Source organism: Apostichopus japonicus, chromosome 19, assembly GCF_037975245.1.
Source record: "Apostichopus japonicus isolate 1M-3 chromosome 19, ASM3797524v1, whole genome shotgun sequence".
NCBI classification, from domain to species: domain Eukaryota; kingdom Metazoa; phylum Echinodermata; class Holothuroidea; order Aspidochirotida; family Stichopodidae; genus Apostichopus; species Apostichopus japonicus.
In genome coordinates this window covers 23,905,666-23,927,255 of record NC_092579.1, presented here as the reverse complement: position 1 = coordinate 23,927,255, position 21,590 = coordinate 23,905,666, and the positions used below count along the sequence as shown (strand labels likewise).

The following is a 21,590-nucleotide window of genomic DNA, read 5'->3' as shown; positions in this document are numbered from 1 at the left end:
CAAGTGGGGGAGGTGGTAACCTTCTCTGGTCCTATATCATCTCGGAGGTTTAGAGCAGAACTGATTGTAATATTGATGATGTTTGCTGCTCTCTTGAATACGACATCGTTCAATGTTTTATTAGATATATAGATGTGACATCATGAAATGTGAAATTATACAATGAATGAATGGGTGTCATCAATGGGGGATAGCACAGTTAATAAAAATTACCTAGAGGTAATTTTTTTTCTGATCGGCTATAGTTTCATTGAAGGGATGGTAAGAAAATGATATAAACGAAAGTAACATAATATGTAATACAAAATTATTTACACAGTTTGTAGGGAATTGAAGCTGTTCACTTGTTGGCACTTTAACAATCCCTCCAAATTTAGAATGATGTCTCTTTCTCTCTCTACAATTTCACTATAACCTTAAACTCAGTGACAGGGCATGTTTGGCAACTGTTGGAATTTCTTTTGGAAGATTATATTGACATTTCAGAAGAGTGATTTATCTGTTTTTCCCCAATCAAATGAAATGATGCTAATTTAAAAGGGATGTAGTTAATATAACATACAGTTATCAAAGTGATTACTCGGTCTGAATGATTGTCAAGTCATATTGAGGAATACTTCCAGGGTAAAGTAGCGACTAGATAGTTACACTTTAAATTACCTAAACTAAAATGTAAAGATTCCATACTTGTAAAATAGGATAAATGGTAGTAGGATTCTATTTGCCATGTTTCGTTTTGTTTGTTGTCGTACATGTGTGGAAATTTTGAACAAAAATGTAGGCAAAGCCCTTTAAGTAATTTTGCTCGTTACTTACCTTTCAAAACCAGGTCATTCTCTAGAGGACACGTCTTGTTCTTTGTCTTCTCTTCCTTAATGTGTCGTTCATGTTTATCTTTTGTCTACAGAACTGCAGATAGATACAAGTCAACAACTCTTTTTTGGTTTGACAACTTTTGTCTTTCATATACTTAGAGGATTAAGATGATGTGTTTCTTGTCAAAACAGATGTCTGGTGAAGAGTGGGGTAGGGGGGGGGGATGTTATTGTAACATGATATTATGGACCATTGGTAGTTATGACTCATAAGGTATAAATTGGAATTAATTTAAAACTTAATGAGTGACATAGTTTTGTGATGCTAGCCATATGTCAAGTGGACTTTTATTGAGTTAATATAGTTAAAATCTGTTTATATCAAACTACATTCCAGCGAGGAAGGAAAACGAAGAAAGATAATCAAGTAGGCAACTATGAGACAGAGCTGTAGTAAAGTACATATTAACCAGCATGATCTGTAGTACAGTACACACTTACCAGCATGAGATGTAGTACAGTACACACTAACCAGCATGAGATGTAGTACAGTACACACTAACCAGCATGAGATGTAGTACAGTACACACTAACCAGCATGAGATGTAGTACAATACACACTAACCAGCATGAGATCAAGTACAGTACACACTAACCAGCATGAGATGTAGTACAGTACATACTAACCAGCATGAGATGTAGTACAATACACACTAACCAGCATGAGATGTAGTACAGTACACACTAACCAGCATGAGATGTAGTACAATACACACTAACCAGCTTGAGATGTAGTACAGTACACACTTATCAGCATGATATGTAGTACAGTACACACTAACCAGCTTGAGATGTAGTACAGTACACACTTATCAGCATGAGATGTACAGTACACACTAACCAGCATGAGATGTAGTACAATACACACTAACCAGCTTGAGATGTAGTACAGTACACACTTATCAGCATGATATGTAGTACAGTACACACTAACCAGCTTGAGATGTAGTACAATACACACTAACCAGCATGAGATGTAGTACAATACACACTTACCAGCATGAGATGTAGTACAGTACACACTAACCAGCTTGAGATGTAGTACAATACATACTAACCAGCATGAGATGTAGTACAGTACAATACACACTAACCAGCATGAGATGTAGTACAGTACACACTAACCAGCATGAGATGTAGTACAATACACACTAACCAGCATGAGATGTAGTACAATACACACTTACCAGCATGAGATGTAGTACAGTACAATACACACTAACCAGCATGAGATGTAGTACAGTACACACTAACCAGCTTGAGATGTAGTACAATACATACTAACCAGCATGAGATGTAGTACAGTACAATACACACTAACCAGCATGAGATGTAGTACAGTACACACTAACCAGCATGAGATGTAGTACAATACACACTAACCAGCATGAGATGTAGTACAGTACAATACACACTAACCAGCTTGAGATGTAGTACAGTACAAACTTACCAGCATGATCTATGTGAAATGCATCTCTGGGTAGTGTGATGTAGTATTTTAGGCAACTATAAGACAGTACTAATGGAAGGTGGGGGTCTCCTAGTGTGGGTTCATGATACCTATTTGCAACAATGAATTTGGCACACTTTATATCTTGGTCATTGATTTATTTGGATGAAAATACTTTCTGTGGTATTTTAGTGCACAATGTATGCACCTCTACTGTAATCAGTAAGTGTTGGGATCTTCTCAATCTTCCCTCTGCCATTTGACTATCCTGTTCTTCCCCCTGTCAACACTAGACCACCGTAGCCTTCTTCTACATAATCCTGTCTTCCCAATAGCCCAGCGCCTCACAAAAGAGATCTGTGTTCATTATTATCCCAAATGTGTTAGACGATGTATGAAGACCTTCCCTTTGCCGTTTGATTGTCTGAAGTGGCCTCTCATTTACAGAACCATCTAATACACTAATAAAGAACATACCCTGAAGGGTGCCTATATATGATGTTCATGCGGTATTGTTATATTTCACACGTCACACGTGTAGGATCGAGGATCGAAAGGGGGATGTCACATGAAGGAAAACATTTGTAGTTGGTCATCAACTTCAACAAGTCCATCACTGATAAATTCAAACACTGGGTGATGATGACTAAGACTAATACTCACTGTTTCGTGTCCGTCCTAGCTGACCATTAAATGCTATAGTCTACATATAGAAGTAACATAACACCTAAGATGGTTGTACGCGATTAATTAATTGAGTATAATTAATATTTACCATATTTATGTCATATATGAAGAAAGAACCATGCAAGTAAAAACCAGACCAAATTGAATCCAGCTCTTGATCTGGACTCCTTCACTCAACTTCATCTTGCTTGATTGAGCCAGGGAGTCACTAGCAACTCACTGATTAAGCAATGCCTGGCTCTTTTCAATCAGTACCTTGCTTTACCAGGAAGAAAGACAGAGACCAGAGAGCGAGAGAGAGATTAAAACCAAAAAAACAGTTATTACAATTATATCACATTGAGTCATTGGTCATCCCCTCACCAAATTAGCAGTTATTGTTTGTTTTGTGGAGATGGATGCTTTCAAGCTACAGAGAGAGAGAGAGAGACTAAATCAGGGAGAAATGCATACACAGTTCCCTGTAATTGACTTTCATTACCTCATCATGTGTGAAGCCCTACACTAAACTTCCAATCCCTTAATTTGATCTAGGTGGAGATAGAAGGAAAGAAAACAAATTGGGGGGGGGGGGGGGGAGGAGAAAGAAGAAAGAGAAGAAAAATAAGTGGGAAGGTTTGACATGCAATAGTTCATCTCATGTGTTTCTCATTCTTGCTCAAGATTTCTGTTTGAAGAATTTCTGTCACACAGGATGATGTAGGAGGTTGCTGTGAGCTACAAAAATGACGAGATGATTGGTTTTGAGAGATGAACACAAAGGAAGCTAAGATGAAGTGACAAACCTAGCATATCATACAGCTGCAAATATGGTCATTATGTGTCTGAAGTATTAATACCCAAGAGGCTTAACCATAGGCAATTAAGCATTTATCTACAAGATACAGAATCTCCTAGCCCCTCCCCCCCCCCTCCCCCATGCCTACTCCAACCTAGGGCTGATTTTTTTACAGTGGTCTGCTTATTTCAGGGGACTAAAATTTGTGTTGGACATTGGACAACCGCAGAATTTGATAGATAACAACATGTTTATATGGCTATGAAGATCAATAGTTTGTGCCTTGCAGTATGCATTAATCTTGTTGGATAAGTAACATTGATGAAGATACGGTTTACCAAAGTCAAGATTTGTACTGTAGAAATTAGTCTTGATCAACAAATTTCTCTTGAATTATATCACCAAATAAAATTTTTGGCAATAAAAGATTTTGTTGTACTTCCTTACATTGTGAGAAATTTTTGGTAGTAGATTCTATCACTCTTCCTTGTGAACTTTTGCTATTAAAAGACACTAATGTCATCAATGGTCTCCGACCTGTTTTTGAACTTGTTGACTAATAGCATTTAAAGACTCTACTTAGTTGAAGAACTTCCTTTTACACTTACAGCTAAGCTGTATTATGAGTCTACTGTAGGTTATAAGTTTACGTCATTCTCACCGGGGCTCGTGATATTCACACCTAATTGGACACCCCTTGATGTATTTCAGAGGACAGGCTGGATAGAACTAGTTTACTTTTTTCCTGCCTACCATATATGAAAACTAAACTGTTACATTTCAGCCATAATGTCTGTTATGCAGATTGTTGTGGTTTGTGTGTAGGAGTATATTGCTTCCCCCAAATCATGTGGCATAAACTTCACCTTTCTATTTGTTTTCCATTTGAGCTTAGTATTGAATAAACACCATCACACCGTATATTATAATTTACTTTGTTCCTCGCTTACCTGTCTCCCCACAACCTTAGCACCCTTCTTATATTCACCCACCTTATATTTAATTGGCAAGTAGTTAGCAAAGATTCTTAAAGGAATTGTCTGTTGGAAGATTTGGATACATTGTCCTCATAGTTCTTAGTTTTCTCTTTCCAACCATGTGACAATTGTCCCCATTTGGCATTTTCTTCTTGTCTTGTAGAAATCTGGTTTCAAATTTACCAGTTTCTCACGAAAAGCACCGTTTGTTCGAACGCATCAATTTGGTGATTGACATAGTGCAGGCAAATAGGCACAATGGGCGACATGAAGTTAGCACTCCCATTTCCGCAGCAAATACACTCTCACGTGTACATGCACAGGTGATTGCCTGTAATATAACGTACATATCGCGAACGTATACAGCCTACCATGCCCAGTTGGTATACGTACATAGCATTGCACATAATACACTCTCACACCCAAACCACACTTCATAAACTGTTCATCGAAATCGCTGAAAAAAAATTCATGGATCAACTCTACAGTAAAAGAAAACTTGAAAAGTATTTGGAACACCGAAAAATTAAAGTTGGCGGAATCGGTGTCAGAGCAGAATGAAGTATCGAGAAGCTTAGGCTTCGCAGAACTGTCCGATTGTAGACGTTAGAGTAGCCGACATGCGAACATTCTTCACGTTGGGGCTGGACAGCGCGATGTATAAACAACGAAGAGTCTGCTGTTCAAACTTATCTTGTGTTACACAAAAATCCCCAAATCCTGATGCACTACATATATGAGGGCTTAACAATATTTTTAAAACATATATAATTTATAAGAAATTTCACCAAAAATTAAGGCAGAATATAAATTAATCTGTATTCAAACGCAATTTATGTTGTGATTACTGTAGGAACTGTAAAGAGGGTGGGTTATGTCGCAATCTCCATTTGCGAAGGTGACGTCACGTTCTCTACTGTTCAAAGTTTATTTGAAATATCAATCCTACACAATTAAAAACTTGTTTCTCTGCCAAAAGCAACATTCTCATATTCTCATATTTTGAAAACATGTTTGGAAAACTATTTATCGTTTTTAAAGGTAACTTCTAAGGGCTACCAGACAATTATTTTAAGGATCCAAAATATTAGTCACTCTAGTAATTGTACTGTATCATCATATATATTATACTTAATTTAATTTCTGTGCAAATATCAAGGTAAAAATGTTACTTCCTTGACAATGTCCACTATTAAAGGGAAAATATTTAGTCTTAGAACAAGTGTTTGATATTTTGTCTACGTTTTGCCTGTTAACCTGTTGGTCTTTAAAGAGAGGATGCCTCAATAGTCCATTGTTGTTGTCTTGTAATGGAGAGCTGTTAGTCTTTTGTTGTTCTTATAGCTATTAAAACTGTCTGCTATTTTCTCCGGTGATGGTCTTTTCTTTCTAACCCTTAATCCTCGCCCAGCGCAGTAAAGGCCTGACACGTCTGTCAATCTTATCAGCATAGTTTTGGACTGCTTATTTGTGATGTAATGGCTGAAAACATCGACAGAATCATTACAACATCTCGGCAGGTTCCGTTCCCTATTTTGCGGTTCATTTAGTTTTGTCGATGAAAGTTTATTTAATTACGGTTGCCATGTCGGGATTGAGATTTTTGCGGTCATGCGAGGTGCCACTGGCCTGCCAAAGTAGAACCATCCCAAGCGTTTCCTGTATGATGTATCTTTAAAGCCCAGAACAACAGATGATCAAAGTGAACAAGTTCCTGCCTAGCGGGTATATTTATCTTATAACTGCTTTCTATTAGTAAAGAGTCTGTAACTTCATGTTAGAATGAAATTATGCATAAAGAAAATAAACCTTTTATAGTAATATGACTTGACTGAGATAATAAGTATAAAGAAGATTTGTTTGATGGGTGTATGGAAAAAGGGAGAGCAGGGTGTGGGGGAGATTGCAATGTATAGTTGTCATCACTATTATACTCTCTGATATTGCTTTTATGTGGTAAACGATATGCAGATTCTAAGAGTGAAGATAATAATATTAATAATAATAATAATAATAAAAATAATGTAGATTTATGTAGCACTACCCCAGGAATCTAGTAACTGCCCATGACGCTTCAAAAAGTGGAAAGGCTATAGCAAGAGCATGTGTACTGTAATAAATTGACATATTCTGGTGAATAAACAGAGAGGGAAAAAACCTTTTCTTTTGCATGATGCAATAGACAAAACAGTCAATCATTTTCTAGGAAGTATCCTCAGTGAAGTGATTCCGAGTCAGCTACAAATCAGCCTGGATCGCTAAAACTATCCATGTGTTTTGATTGACAGGAGTTTGTCAGTGTGAAATTCCTAAGCCATTCAAGGTCCATGCATTGAATTTTACCGTAATAGTGAACGGCTGAATGCTTTGTTAATAATTGTCTCCGACCACATACGTGCATGGTCACAATGAAGAAGCAACTCTGTCGTTTCCATTTATTTTGTGAAGTATTTCAAAAGCATCTTTATAACAGAGTTTGTTGTTCATAATAATGTTAGGAATCACGTTGATGTGAAAACACTTTACCACCCTCGACCAATTCCTCCCTCTCCATTTTTCAGATGTTGTTGTCAACTATATGCTTGGCTTACCCTTTGGTTAAAATTTATCCGAGAGTGTGCCGTCATGACCAGCCGAATTGAAAAAAAATGTAGGAAAAAAAAATTGATAGACTTCAACTGTAAAAGTTACCATAAACCGGCAATACTTTTTCTACTCGATATACAGCGAGACTTTTTTTTTCCAAGAGAAAGATTAATGGGAGGCAAAACTTCTATTAGGGAAGGGAAGTTTATTTATATATTTTTTTATCAAACTCGATCAATCAAAGTGAGGTAATTATATAAAATGAGAACCCACTGTTATTTAAAGTAATGTCATGTTGGCTGAAAACGCCTTGGGGGAATTTCCCCCATCAAGATTCTGTCACATTCAGGAAACATTTGCAGACGCCTGCTATCCCAGTTGCCTCATATGGCTTTGAGAATTATTCATAATTTGCAGAGGCAAGAGTAATAAATTTCATAGGAAGACTTTTAATTGTGTCTGACTGCAAAGCAAGGTAAAATGATCCGTTTGAACTAATGGAAGGAAATTGTCTGATTTGAGCGAGAAATTAATGGAATCTGAGGAATGACATTCGTCATAAACTGTAAAAAAATGGTTACAAGTCAAAGACTTGAGAAAAGCTCAGTAATTGCTGCAAGCAAAGTTTCCAGATTGACGGGTAAATAATCAATATTTAGAAGAAGGAAAGCAAAAATGCAAAAACTTCAATCTGGAGAAAAAAAACATATAGGGAGTGAGTAAACTAGATGTAATAGTCCGGACATTTGCGGCCAGAGTATGTTTCAAGTGTACTAGCATATGATGAGACAGTAGTTGGAGGAATTTACAGTTGTTTTGGTGTAATTTTGATTGGTTTGGATCATAAAATTAAAATACCTTGTTCTTTCACAGTAATTTTTTACTTTTACTGATACTCCTTCAAGTTACGAGAGCAACATTCTGTACTAATGTCCACAGAGATTAACTTCGCTTATGTATCCAAACCTGGCACAATTTAGTTGGTAGCTAGCTTCAACAGTAAGTTATGCAAATAACTTCATGAAAGCAATGATAATTACATAATTGCATCTCAAAGATAACAGAATTAAATAAAACTGTTAGCAAACTGCTTATCCACTAGAGAGCCTGTGTAAGAGAATGTGTAAAAGTAAGTTGGCCTGACGTTTCGAACCTAGCAGGATCATCTTCAGAGGCTGAAGAAGATCCTGCTAGGATCGAAACGTCAGGCCAACTTACTTTTACACATTCAAATATAACAGAACAGAACATTTTAATATTAAAATGTGGTTAATACGTAGGCTGTGAAGAGAACGTGTCACTTGTAAACATCCAGACCAGGTTAATTTTATGATTTGCTAAAAAAAATTGAAAAAGAAGTTGGTTTTAACAAGGCTATCTGCTTCAAACCAAAGATATTTGTCATGACATATAATTACTGATATTTCAGTGAGTGATTGAGTGACATAAATACATTGATTAGATGTAAATGATGAAGACATGTTCAAGAGAGTTAGACTAAATGCCATAAACAACTCTTCACAGATCTCTCTGAGGTTCATCCTTATCACGAGAGATATTTATCAGTATATATAACACTACATTGATGCATTGATTGAAGAGCCCTTCAAATCATGCCAGTTTCTATTGCTGTACATTATTGCATGTTTCATGCCCCAAACCACAGGAATTCATTAGCTAACGTTTTTCGCTTGCCTTTTGAAGTATTATCTACCCACTCATGCTACTCCTACCGTCCAATTTGTGCAACACTAGCCTCGCGGCTTCCCATCTTCAATCCCTTTTAATAAAAATAACAGCCTTCCTATCACAAACTATACCGATGTAGACTTGCCCACCCACAGGGGCTTCTACGTACATTCGGTTGTCACCTTGCCGTTGGACCGCACTTAGAATATCCTTCTGTTTAGTGATCTGGTTGGATGCAATCATGCGGGTAATGAAATTATCGTGGATACTTTGTTTGAGGGATCTACTATGAGTTAAAGAGAACTTTCTGAAGTTCAAATCCACACATAGAAGTACATGATATGATGGTGACAGTATCAGCGTGTTGCTTGAGCTGCACAAACACTGTATGGTCCAGCAATACAATACAGACCTACTCAAGATACAGTAGTGTTTGCTTGATGTTGAAAAATTTTCGGCACTATATATTGAGAATAAAGTCCCTTAGCACTGCAGCTTGATAAGCTTGTTCATCAATGTCTCAATTGAAGGGCAAAAAAGAATAAACTTTCAAAAAATTTTTCATTATCATGTAGTACTAAAAAAAAATTGTCTGGCGTATGAATTTGTCTTAAAATAGCATTCCATACTTAATTACCAGCTCATTTTAATAATTAATATTTTAATATGGTAAAAAATCTAGACGCATATCTTTAGTCTGATCAATTGTAAATTTCTCTTTTGAACCATGTTTAGTAGATTTGGTTATCATAGTAACTAACAAAATGCGGATTCTGTATCCAAACAAATTGTTGTAAATGTGTTTTATCAAACTCAAAACAATTGTTATTATTGTACCTCCCTCGTAAAACGATGGTTTCAATTTAATATAGTTTCTTAAGTGCAGTGGGCATTTTGCAGAATTCCATTACAAGTCAATGCCAAAGGTTTTATCTTGCAGCATTGTCCGTAATATTGTTCATGGTTGCGTATATTTGAGTTTGAGTCTGGACAGATGAATACTTACCTAGTAAAGGAACATGGGATTTATTGATGTATCTACATTTCTACAGTACCTTTTAAGCTCGACCAAAATTATGACCAGACCGTCGCTAGCTGTTCATGACAGTTGCTCGTTTGGTGAACACATGTAAAATTCCCATGATAGGTTACATTTTTTAAGACTAGGCAGTTTTCATCATAAACAGCCGCCGCATGATGAAGACTGCCAGTTGGGAAAAAGCCACATGTTCAGTTTACCCAACTGAATTGGATGCGACTTAAAAAGTGTCAAAATCTTGATCAATCCTAGTCTTAAGGACACACAAACTGCTAGACTATTCATGAATTTTGATGTAAGTAACGGTTGAATTGAGTCGGGTCTTGATCACTCGGGCAGTGTGCGGCGGGTATTAAAACAGCCACTTTTGTTAGTATTAATATGTCATGTCCTGACATACTCTAGCAGCATTAAGTAGATATTCTGTTCGTTGCATGAAGGTGTCACATCGGATGCTGATACGTATAGACTATCAGCTTACTCCGTGTGATAGATGAATAGGTCTGTGGCTTATAATGAGTTGTATTATAAGCCTTTGTCTTCACAACTCTGTCACTGTATTTTCATTACTTTCCTTTACATACTATGCCACGTAGTAGTTGGAGGATGGAATTGAGTAAATGAAGAATTTGTCACTGGATGCTCTGAACATTGTATCGACACGATTTCTTAAAATGCCACATATCCATGCTTTCCTCGTGATAAAATGAATGTGGTTCAACTTAATACAATGGTTGTGCTTTAGCTTTATCCTGTTTAAAACCCTAACCTGGTTCAGAAGTAAGAGAAGAATGATATTTAGTTCCTTTTAAGGACATTTGTATCAGGTTATAGAAAAATTAATAATCAGTGGTATCATTGCTAGGATGAGTCTACTTAAGACCCATCTTTTCACTTGTTCTTTTGTAAATTAATCTGCTTTCCTTGTTAAGCGCCTTGAGCAGTGACCTTTGTCTACTGATTTGGCGCTATATAAGTCTCATTTATTATGATTATTATTATATTATGAGGGTTCATGTGAAAAAGGACTTTCTGGAAACAATGTGAAACTTATACTGAAGAGAAAAATATTCCATAAGTTGCTATCTGAAAACCTCATCGCAATATCTTGCCCATAACTGGAGATATGGTCCATTGCATGTAACCTGGTTTGACTGGCTAAAAACCTGTGAACAACTTCAGGAAGTTGAGTCACAGTAAGGTCTGCCATGTCATCTGGGCAAATGGTTTACGAAAGCTTGACTTAGGCTATTATAATCTTCTTGTTGATTTATCCTTGAAACCTGAAACATTTGGAATGTTTGCTTAGCTGTCAAAGTTCTCTGTAGTTAGAATGTCATCAAAAATGTATCTTTTTTTGTGGAAATATTCTATTTCTTATATATTCTTTTTCAGTTGGATTGTCCCTGATGACATCATCCATTCTGCTGTTGCCAGATGCATTACAAAATATCACATAATTTATATAAAAAAATCATAAAAATATAATAAAAAAATCATATCTTTCTCATCAATACAAAATGCATAAATGTTCAGAAACTTTTCAGCAATGTTGCTAAGCAATCAACTTTAGCACACCAGATAATCTTTGGTGGTTTTGTTCACAGCTTGTAATCTCACAATAACAGTCAAACCTCCTAGTTCTTATTTATTCCCTTGTTAATATTGTTTTTGCTAATGTAGATTTAGTGCAATCAACATGATGGTATAGGCTGTTACATTTATTATAACTGCACAACTTTTCAATAGTAATTAGTAAAGACTTTGTTTATCATGTTCCACTTCTGTGAACAAAGTGGATGTCAATTACCATCATGGCTGTCATATACTGCCATGATAGTTCTACACTCTTTAATCCTAGCCATCTATTCTTGTTTACTGTCAATATGCTACTGTAGGTTTATCAAGTCTTGGGTGGCTTTACGAGGTCATATATCTCATTTGTGGAATGTCAGTACATACAGTAGCATGGGATGCAAGATTTATGAGTTTTTAAAGTGCACAGATGTTCATCCGATGAAGATGGTCTTGTAATCTTAGACCAATAAATAAAGGGTCAGTCTGCAATAGAATTCAAACTATGTTTTTTGAATTGATCTATTCTGATAACTGTTCCATCGTATTGTAAAGGGTCACCTTCAATATTTACTGGAAATAATCTTTATAGGCCAGTAAATTGGCAACATAATTCTTGTAAAGGTGCTTCAGCTTAAAAAGTGGTATTAATTGGACAGTATAAGAATCTGTCTTTATTTCTGCCTATGTAAAGTAGTAATGGAATAAATGAAATATTTCTTTCTGACCCTTGGAGAAATATGATAATGAAAAAATGAACTGTTTGGACAGATAATAAACTGTCTTTCAATTTTTTTTTCCTTCTTAGCATGGCATTCAGATTTAATTTGAAAAAATAAATAAAAAATAAAAAATGGGCACTTAATGTTTATTTGGCTGTTAACCTGAGTTCTTTTTATAAGATGGAAATAAGAAGGCAGTACTGACAGTATGTGCTAGATTGATTTCCATTGCTACCATTGTTCTTGTAAAAAGAAATTTTGGGTGCGGATTGGAATCGGTGTGATGAATGGACTCGATAGTAGATTAGTACTAATACTGCAGCTTACTGTAGTCATGCAATTATGTGACAGTTTGGTTTATAATTTATCATAACCACTTTGTACATATTGCTAGAGAAGAATTAAAAAGAAGACTTAAAAAATTGATTTAAAATATTAATTCCTGTCGACACATTGCTTCTTTATTTTATACATTGAATTAATTGAGTTCTGATCACTTTGGTGACATGTTGACCATTGCAATATTCATGGTCATATTTACCCTCATTATACTTTTAAGTCATTTTAAGTTTTTCAAATGTAACAGCTGTATGCATGTTACTCAAATGGTATCAAATAGTAGAATGAAGCCAGACAGAGTTTACATCTTTTTCTATATGATTTGTTAAATGGTAACCAGAATGGGGCTCCTTTAAGGAAGCTCTTGTAATGATGAGGGGTGGGGATTGGGGATGGGTTGTTGGTGGGGTTAAAGGGGATCATATGCAGGTTATTATTGGTAATTTTCAACATTTTAAATTATTCATTGTCTTATTTACACATATGTCTGTCAGCTGATGCAATTTTTTGTAGCATTCCAAAAGTTCTTTCTTTGAAGCGTTCCAAAAGTTCTTTTTATTGATTTTTTTTCTTTTATTTTGCAGAGAGATCTGGCTCTTCCAAGAGATCACCTTTGAACTTCCAAGATGACGATGGGTAAGATTTTGGGTGGAATTCAGTTATATATAGTAATATTCAGGAACTCAGTTATATATAGTAATATTCAGGAATTCAGTTATATAGTTAATAACATAGTTGTACCATTCTCAACCATCAATCCACCAAACCTACAACAGAAAATGATGTCATTATATTCATAGTGAGAAAATAAAACATTTCATTACAATTGTGGGACACAAAAATCTTCTTCATGTTTAACTATTATGGTTAATAACTCTCTAAATCATTGTAATGACATTGATCTGTCAGATTGTGGGGGATCCACTTAATGTTTGGATTTTATTCCATGACTTGTTCAGATTGACACTTACAACCGAATTAAAAATACAATGTTTAAGTCTTTGTATGATCCTTTCGTTGCCACTCTATGCAAATGTTGGGACACCGTTTCTCCTCATTCCCTATCTCCCCATTCCTGGACGAGGTATGTTACAGCTACTTTCCCAAAATTGTAATAATCTTGCCAGTTTCCCATGAGTTGTCTGAAAGTTTTCATCGTCTCCTCAGTCGATTATTACAAAATTTTCATTTATAGACAAAAGCTTCAGCAGAATCGTGAGATTGAATTTTGTCTGTAAGTTCCTAAATCTTACCGTCATGAATTCTGTGTTAGCTTATCTCCTTGTGGTTGATTTGATTTTAGCATCTTAAGATTCCTTCGCAAGTGAATTAGTCTAGATGTTTGATGTAGGTTTACAGACAGACATGTTGATTAAGGGCAATCGGAGAACCTCGTCAAATCATTGCCCGACTGAGGAAAGAAGAAAAAAAATCATTAGGTTTTGTATGAACAGATTTGTTATGCAAATGATTATACAGTCGCATGCACTTGGCTCTCCAGCTGCAGTTTGTAGTGTGCATGAGCACTCTCATTTCAGTTCACTTATATGTCCCTTCAAATTTAAGAAAATAGGGATTTGCTGAAAATTAAAAAAAAAGAACGATTTATAGTTTATAGAGGATGTACTAGATTTCTAGAAACTCTAGTATTCTCTCTCAACATTTTGAAAGAGAAAATTGGCTATATTTTGTTTCAGAGCTTTTTACATCTGGAGATGTTAACGATGATGACGACGTTACCATACTACCTTGTGAAGATATGGTTTCATTGTTATATATATATAGCAGACATGAAAATTGAAATGTTACTGATTGATAAAGTGCCCTGCATTCAAATTAGAAATGAAATTAGGGGGTACTTGTGATTTGATTTGTCGTTCTCTGGCTATACAAACTTTGTGGCTTTCTCTATATCTCACAAGCTGATAGTGAAGGATGCCAATCGGTTTACTTTAATCTCCAGGGTTGCTCAGAGGGAATTTGACAGGAAGATTTAGATCATGGTTAGACTCAAGGGATATTCTGGCTCTAGATGCCAGAAATATTATATATGGAATAGAGAGTGTGTGTGTGATATCATATGTAGCTGTGATGGCTGCTGAAACCCTGCATGTGTTTGATAAAGTAAGAGGTACTAAAATACAGTCTGTTGATTAAAGACCATCCAGGTCTTTGTGCATCATACTGAGGGGAAGTACTCTCTCTTCTAATGGAAGGCACCAGAGCTGGTATTCCTGGCATATTGAATATCATACACAGTGGGATAGAGAAAAAACATGAAATGGGAAGGGGGAGGATGGATGGTTAGAAAGATGGACTGGACTACTGAACAAAAAAATGAAATTCAGAAGAAAGGGGAGAGGAAAAGCAAGGAGAAGGGATGGAACAGAAGGGGATAGAAAACATAAGGGGTGGCAGGGAAAGAAAGGGGGGAGAGAGGGAGGGGAAGAGGGGAAGGAAGACAGGGAAGGATTGGACAATGGAGTGAGAACTACAGATAGCACACAATGAATGGAAATCACTTAAATGTCCAGAAATGGGAATTTTTGTCATTTGATTTCGTCATAACTGTTCAGTATGAAAGCTTTTGAGGGTGGTAACATCTGAAGATACTGTTATGCTGCTGTTGAATTCAAAACTTAAGTCACAGTTGCGTTGACAACATGTTAGCTTCTTTTCATAGGCGAAGGTGGTATATTAGGGGGGGTTGGAGAGTCAGAGCAGGAAGATGATTAAGAGAGGCAGGAGAAGAGGAATGAGAAGAAAGGAATAATGTTGGCAAGTTTCAATCTCCCAATTGAATTGGAAATTGTACGTTGAGGTAGGCCAATGAAACTCACTAGTACCCTGCAATCTTTAAAAAAGAACTGCTATGCATCCGAAACTTGACTGTGGCCATTGTGCTTAGTCTAAAATTTAAAGCTGTACATACACCTGTTTACCCATTTTCTGTTGCCCTCACAGCTAATTCGGTTAAGTAATGGTATGGGGCAGTCAATGTAAATTTCTCTGAAATTCTTCCCTAATGTACGGGCAGTGTCCCCTGCTGTGGGTATTGTAAACTGATGATCATTAGGCTGTGTCCCTGGGTCTAGGAAGCTCATGTTTATTATGTCCCGTCATCGCTTTTGATGAACATGGCTAATGAAGTTAACTGAATTGATGTGATCATGTTCATGTTGTATGGCTCCAGGTTCATACACTGATGAACCTTGCATTGAGTGCCACAGTAAATAAAATTAATAATATATTACCAAGGCCATATCATCCAAGTCATTCTTCTCAGAGTTAGATAACTCAGGAAAGACTAAATGTATTAAGGGACATATAGTACCATTATCTGAAGTTTGTGAGAACCTCCCCCTCCTAACCCCTCCTATCCCCTTCCTGCCCCTCTTCCCACTCCTGCCCCTTAGTAGTTAAGTGGCTAAATTTGTAACTAAAGGATGGTCAAATCAGAACAGAAATGAAACATTGAATACATCACAAGTCTCATACATAGTAGGGCCTACTTTAGTATTTATATAGTGTAGGATAAAACACAATGTTGAAACTCCACAATTGTTATGGAAAGTCCAAACACATAAGTAAATTCCTTGATACACATTTAGGTAAGTCTTGGGTCTTATTAAGCAAACTGTAGACCTGATGCATAGACCATGATACATAGACCCTGATGCATAGACCCTGATACATAGACCCTGCCTCACTTAGTTTAGTTACAGCCTCACTTGGCACTATATACCTACAGTAGAGAAGCCATGAACAAAACGATCAACTCTGTTGTAATTAGCATATGAATTGACTATGAATGTTAGCATATGATATCTTATCCATTTCATGTCAAGTTGCTGGTATACACTTATATGGGATGAACCTCTTGCACATTAATCCCCTCCTCTTTCCCACCTTTGCTTAGAACGATCTCACGTTGCTTTCTTGAACATTAGCAAACAAACAAGTCAAAGTTTGAAATTGTAAATTTGCCAAAAAAAAAAAAATTATTTCTCAGAACTGTCTATTTAGTGTAGTTGCTATGGAAACACAGTGAACATATCACGGTACTTCTAGCATCAGTAGTTGCTACTGTACCAGTATATTTATGTAGGCGTTGATTAGTATAGGCGAACAGTGTCTGATTACTAACCAGTAAAATGTTCAAAACTTTTTCTTTTTTTTAAAACAATTTTTGAGCTGTCATACCAGAGATTGCCAGACTGTTTATTTGAAATGAAGAACTGGAGAAGAACAATTGTGTAATATATAGGCTATTGTAATCAAGAAAGGCATTTGTCTGTAACCTTTAGAAGACTACTACTATGTTGGGTTGGGAGGTTTGGCTAGTTATCGGAAACTGTTTGAACAGCCACAAGGTTAGACTTGCTTTGAAGGAAGCAACCCCCCCCCCCAAAAAAAATGGCATTGTCATATTGGTTAAACAGTTTAAAAACTACATTAGGCCTTTTATTTGACAAATCTGCTGTAATAGCTCTTTTCAAACTGCGCGAGCTCAGAAGTTGTCCAGTGACATCTCAGTCGTATTCATTGACGTGTAGACACTGTACATTCTCCATTCATCCTGCAAGTAAGAATGAAATGTAGGTGGTAATGTACTGTGATCTCTCATGTCTACATACTGTACTTTATGTTCTGTGTTCATCCTTTCTTGTTAAGGTTGTTATCTGTGATAATGATATTTATCTGTTTGCATCCCTGATAGCTCTATAGATGTACAATTCACATTCTACATTCATCTTGCCATGTGGTACTATTATGTGTGGTAATGGCATATAAAGACATGTGCATCCCTTGTTTCTTTACACATTCACATTCTGCATCCATCCTTCCTTGTTAATGTTGTTGTCTGTGGTAAGGATCTTAAAGAGATCTGTATTCTGTGGGCTTCTGGATATATCCATACAGTACATGTATCATGCCATGTTAAGACTGTTATGTCTGGTAATGATATTTAACATCATTGATATCCCCATACAGTTCATACTGTACATTCTTCTCACCATGTTGAGACTGTTATCTGTGGTAATGATATTTAACATCCCTGCTAACTCCATACACTTCACACTCTACATTCCTCTCACCATGTTGAGGCTGTTATCTGTGGTAATGATATTTAACATCCCTGATATCTCCATACACTTCACACTGTACAATCCTCTCACCATGTTGAGACTGTTATCTGTGGTAATGATATTTAACATCCCTGATATCTCCATACACTTCACACTGTACAATCCTCTCACAATGTTGAGACTGTTATCTGTGGTAATGATATTTAACATCACTGATATCTCCATACACTTCACACTCTACATTCCTCTCACCATGTTGAGACTGTTATCTGTGGTAATGATATAAACATCACTGATATCTCCATACAGTTCACACTGTACAATCCTCTAACCATGTTAAGACTGTTATCTGTAGTAATGATCTTTATCTACAGTATATATTCATCAGTGATTCCTCATATCTCCATAGCCTTTACATTGCCATTCATCCCTCCATGTTGAGGTAGATATCTGTGGTAATGATATTTTATCCACATAATATCTGCCATGTTTCATATTTACAGTCACTCTCATAAACCATCCTACTACTTTTGCATCCTCCAATTAGGAGAGATGATCAATTTCAAGAGCATAGCTTCATCTCATTCCACAGAAGTTGCCTGGAAACATTGCCGCTATTTGTTTACATTGAGGGGCCTTGACTATCCCAGTGCAGTTTAACAAACCTAACAAGAGCAAGGTTAACTCCTCATGCGCGGCTTATCCTGGATATATCTCCTTTGCTGCTGGGTGAGATATAAGTCATCTTGAGTGGATAGCTTCCGTCAAAAAGGAAATCTTTGTGTGTTTGATTGGTAAATTTCCCTGCAAGGGATTCAGTTTTCAGTTTTGATTGGTGATAGGATTAGTTTGTTCTAGAACATAATAACTTACTGAAGGTATAGAATTGATATTTGCTGTTGCTGATGTACAATTATATAGGATATAAGGTTTGTGGCGGAATCAAGTTGAGTCTTAATTAATTCTGTAGTCAAGTATGTGTACCATTCATGCAATGACTGTAATAAGCTTCATAGGTAATGACTGAAACCTGGTGATCAAATACAGGAGTGAAACAATTGACTTAAGTTTTTCTTAATTAAAAAGTATTGGCCAATACCAATGACCTTAAAAGCTGGAAAACGAGTTAGTCTTGGGTGACTTGATCAATCCAGAAAGAATTAGACAGAGTTAAGACACAGCCTGCAAGAATCTTATCTATTGTCACAAAGTGATGGTTGCTCATCAGTTTACCTATCTGGTATACACTTGATTTATCGTATCAAGAGCTCACAGGTAACATTTAAGTACTAAAGCACCCTCACATGACAATGTTGAAAGTATTAGGCAATGGATCCATCATGCTGCTCATGGAGAGGCTGAGAGGTTGATGAATTCTTTGTTGGATATTAAATGGATTCAGATTTCATTGAACTTTATAGTGGGCAGTTACACTGTGAATGAAATGTACATAAGTGACTCATTGTGGTGGAACTGATTTGAGGCCCTCTCTTTCATAATATGACAGATAATTATATCATAAGTCATTATTCTCATAACTAGTTTGTGTATATGCCAGCTTATTAAAGCCATTTAAGTCAAGATTGCATTATTGGTTTAAATGCGTAGTGAGGCTCTGTTATTATATGTACTGCTAGTGCTTATCTTTGGCCCTCTGTTGAAGCAAAGACAGGTCGAAAGATCAGCATTGTGGGAGAAAACGGTATGATGCCTAATGGATGGTGAGGGCGGTATGATGCCTAATGGATGGTGATGGATGGTGCAGGCGAATGAGAACAATAACAAGGAACTATTCAGTGATGAGTGACACCAAAATAAACAAATTCATATTACATCGCTGGATATTACTGTTATAGTAAATGCATAGATAGTATTGAATAGTATCTGCCTGTACTTGATGAATTCATTCTTCTGTTTACGCATCCCAGAAGATGTGAAACATTGATTCAGGATTCTCATTACCTCCTATTACTTCCAATCATTTCCAATAATTCTTCTGTTCCCTGTTTGTGCTTTGCCTGAATTCTCATCTGCTAGCTTCCTCTGGACTATTTGGTTTTACACTCTGTTATTTGTCTTGTTGCACCCTATGTGAACTGTGAGTTTGTTTGCTACCAAGTAGTAACTTAGCACTTCATCTCCTGAGAAAGGTTTTAGAGCAAAAATCAACTATTAATCTGCAAATGCAGATGGTCAATAAATATGGAAAAACTAAATCTACCTGGATGTGCTTAATTGCCTACCCGAGGGATATTGTCCAAAGCTTTTTAAGGTCGCATTATTGTTTTCAGCCTCCACTGTTGTTATACATTTTTACAAACCATGTATGCTGAAAGTGCTATAGTTAGGTGTTGGTTTGTACTGCTGAAGATAAAGGGGGGGGGGGAGGGGGATGAGGGAGGATGAGGGAGAGACAGAAATGACAATTTATTGATAATCAACAGTGTCCAAACATACAGATGAATCAGTTCAACCCTCCATAAGATTGCACTTATTCACAGATCAATCTGATCAACTCTAGATCAGACTGATGGATTTTTCTCAACTTTTTAAAGGGAAAGCCTGTCTGTTCATTTTAGTTCAATATATATAGTGATGCATAATGTTACTACATATAGCAGCAGTCATGAAGTAATTTATCTGGTATCGCATCCCAAAATACTCTGCGAAATGGGCAAATTGCCATACAAGTGCAAAGATGTGCATAGCAGGTTTGGTACACAGAAACCACGGTATGTTATAGAGAAAAAATTCATATCTTCCAAAATTACTACACAAAATTTAAACAATAAATTATTCCCTGGCAGTTCATAACACTCAGTGTATTAAAGTGCTCAGTTATGTTATACTTCCATCTATGTGTTGGTGGCTCTCACTGTAGTACTGCACAAAGGATGTTTAAACAGAGACAGCTGTGTTGCTATGGAACACATTTGAAGTAATGAGGCTTTGCGATCGGGAGGTTCCGAGTCGATACCCAGCCGGGTCATAGTATGGTGGGTTTTCATCTAAGAGCAATCTACGGTTTTCCCATTTGAAATGACTTTCTAAATTTAAAATATTCCAACTTTGAGTTAAAAATGTTGAATTGGAAGCCACCCGACGTGTAAGTTGGAATCTGTAAGCCCTTGCAGGTTTCTCCCACTTTTGTGGTCGCTTAAGCGTTGTAAAAATAACTGCTGATTATTTATTATTATGTTGTTGTTATGATATTATATATATCCTTTACATCATTAGGTTTGTGGAATCTTTACAGCTCGCTAATTCCTGCCTGTATTAGCAAGTTTCTGGAAAGCTGCAATACTGTAGCTACAATACCTTTCTGTGTTGAAGTCACGAAAATTCATTCAAATGTTACACAGTTTGTTCATTATAAACCGATGCCTTTGGATTTTGGAGGTGTTGCTTACGGTACCCTTGTGTGAAATTTGTTTTGATCGTTAAGGACAAGGTACAGTAATTTTTCCAGCTGTTAAGGTTTCTTTATGAATGCTTGAAGCGCTACGTCAAGTATTGTGTATCGATATCTGCAGGGTGCTAGGATGTAGGTGTGTTTCTTTGTGGGTTTTAATACCCATTGTGATGACAAGTTAACCTCAGTTTTCAATTTGAAATCAGAAAATAACTTATCGACTTTTCTTGATGTTATATGGCCTTTGAATAGAAAAAAAAAGAAGAAAAAATGAATAAAATCATCAATTGTGTTGTGGTTTTGAGTATATTGTGGATGATTTGCAAGACTAATTCAGTTTGTTATTTAGCGATTTGTGTGTCACCTACGAG

At 36.4% G+C, this 21,590-nt stretch overlaps 1 protein-coding gene across 2 annotated transcripts in view; it reads left to right on the top strand.

Moving 5' to 3' along the window:
* LOC139960399 (uncharacterized) overlaps nt 1-21,590 on the top strand; it is a 173,494-nt gene that overhangs the window by 27,722 nt on the left and 124,182 nt on the right. For both annotated transcript variants that reach the window (XM_071958744.1, XM_071958743.1), the window contains exon 2: nt 13,302-13,353. In XM_071958744.1, coding sequence (XP_071814845.1) covers nt 13,302-13,353 — 52 coding nt within the window. The remainder of the gene's footprint in view (nt 1-13,301; nt 13,354-21,590) is intronic.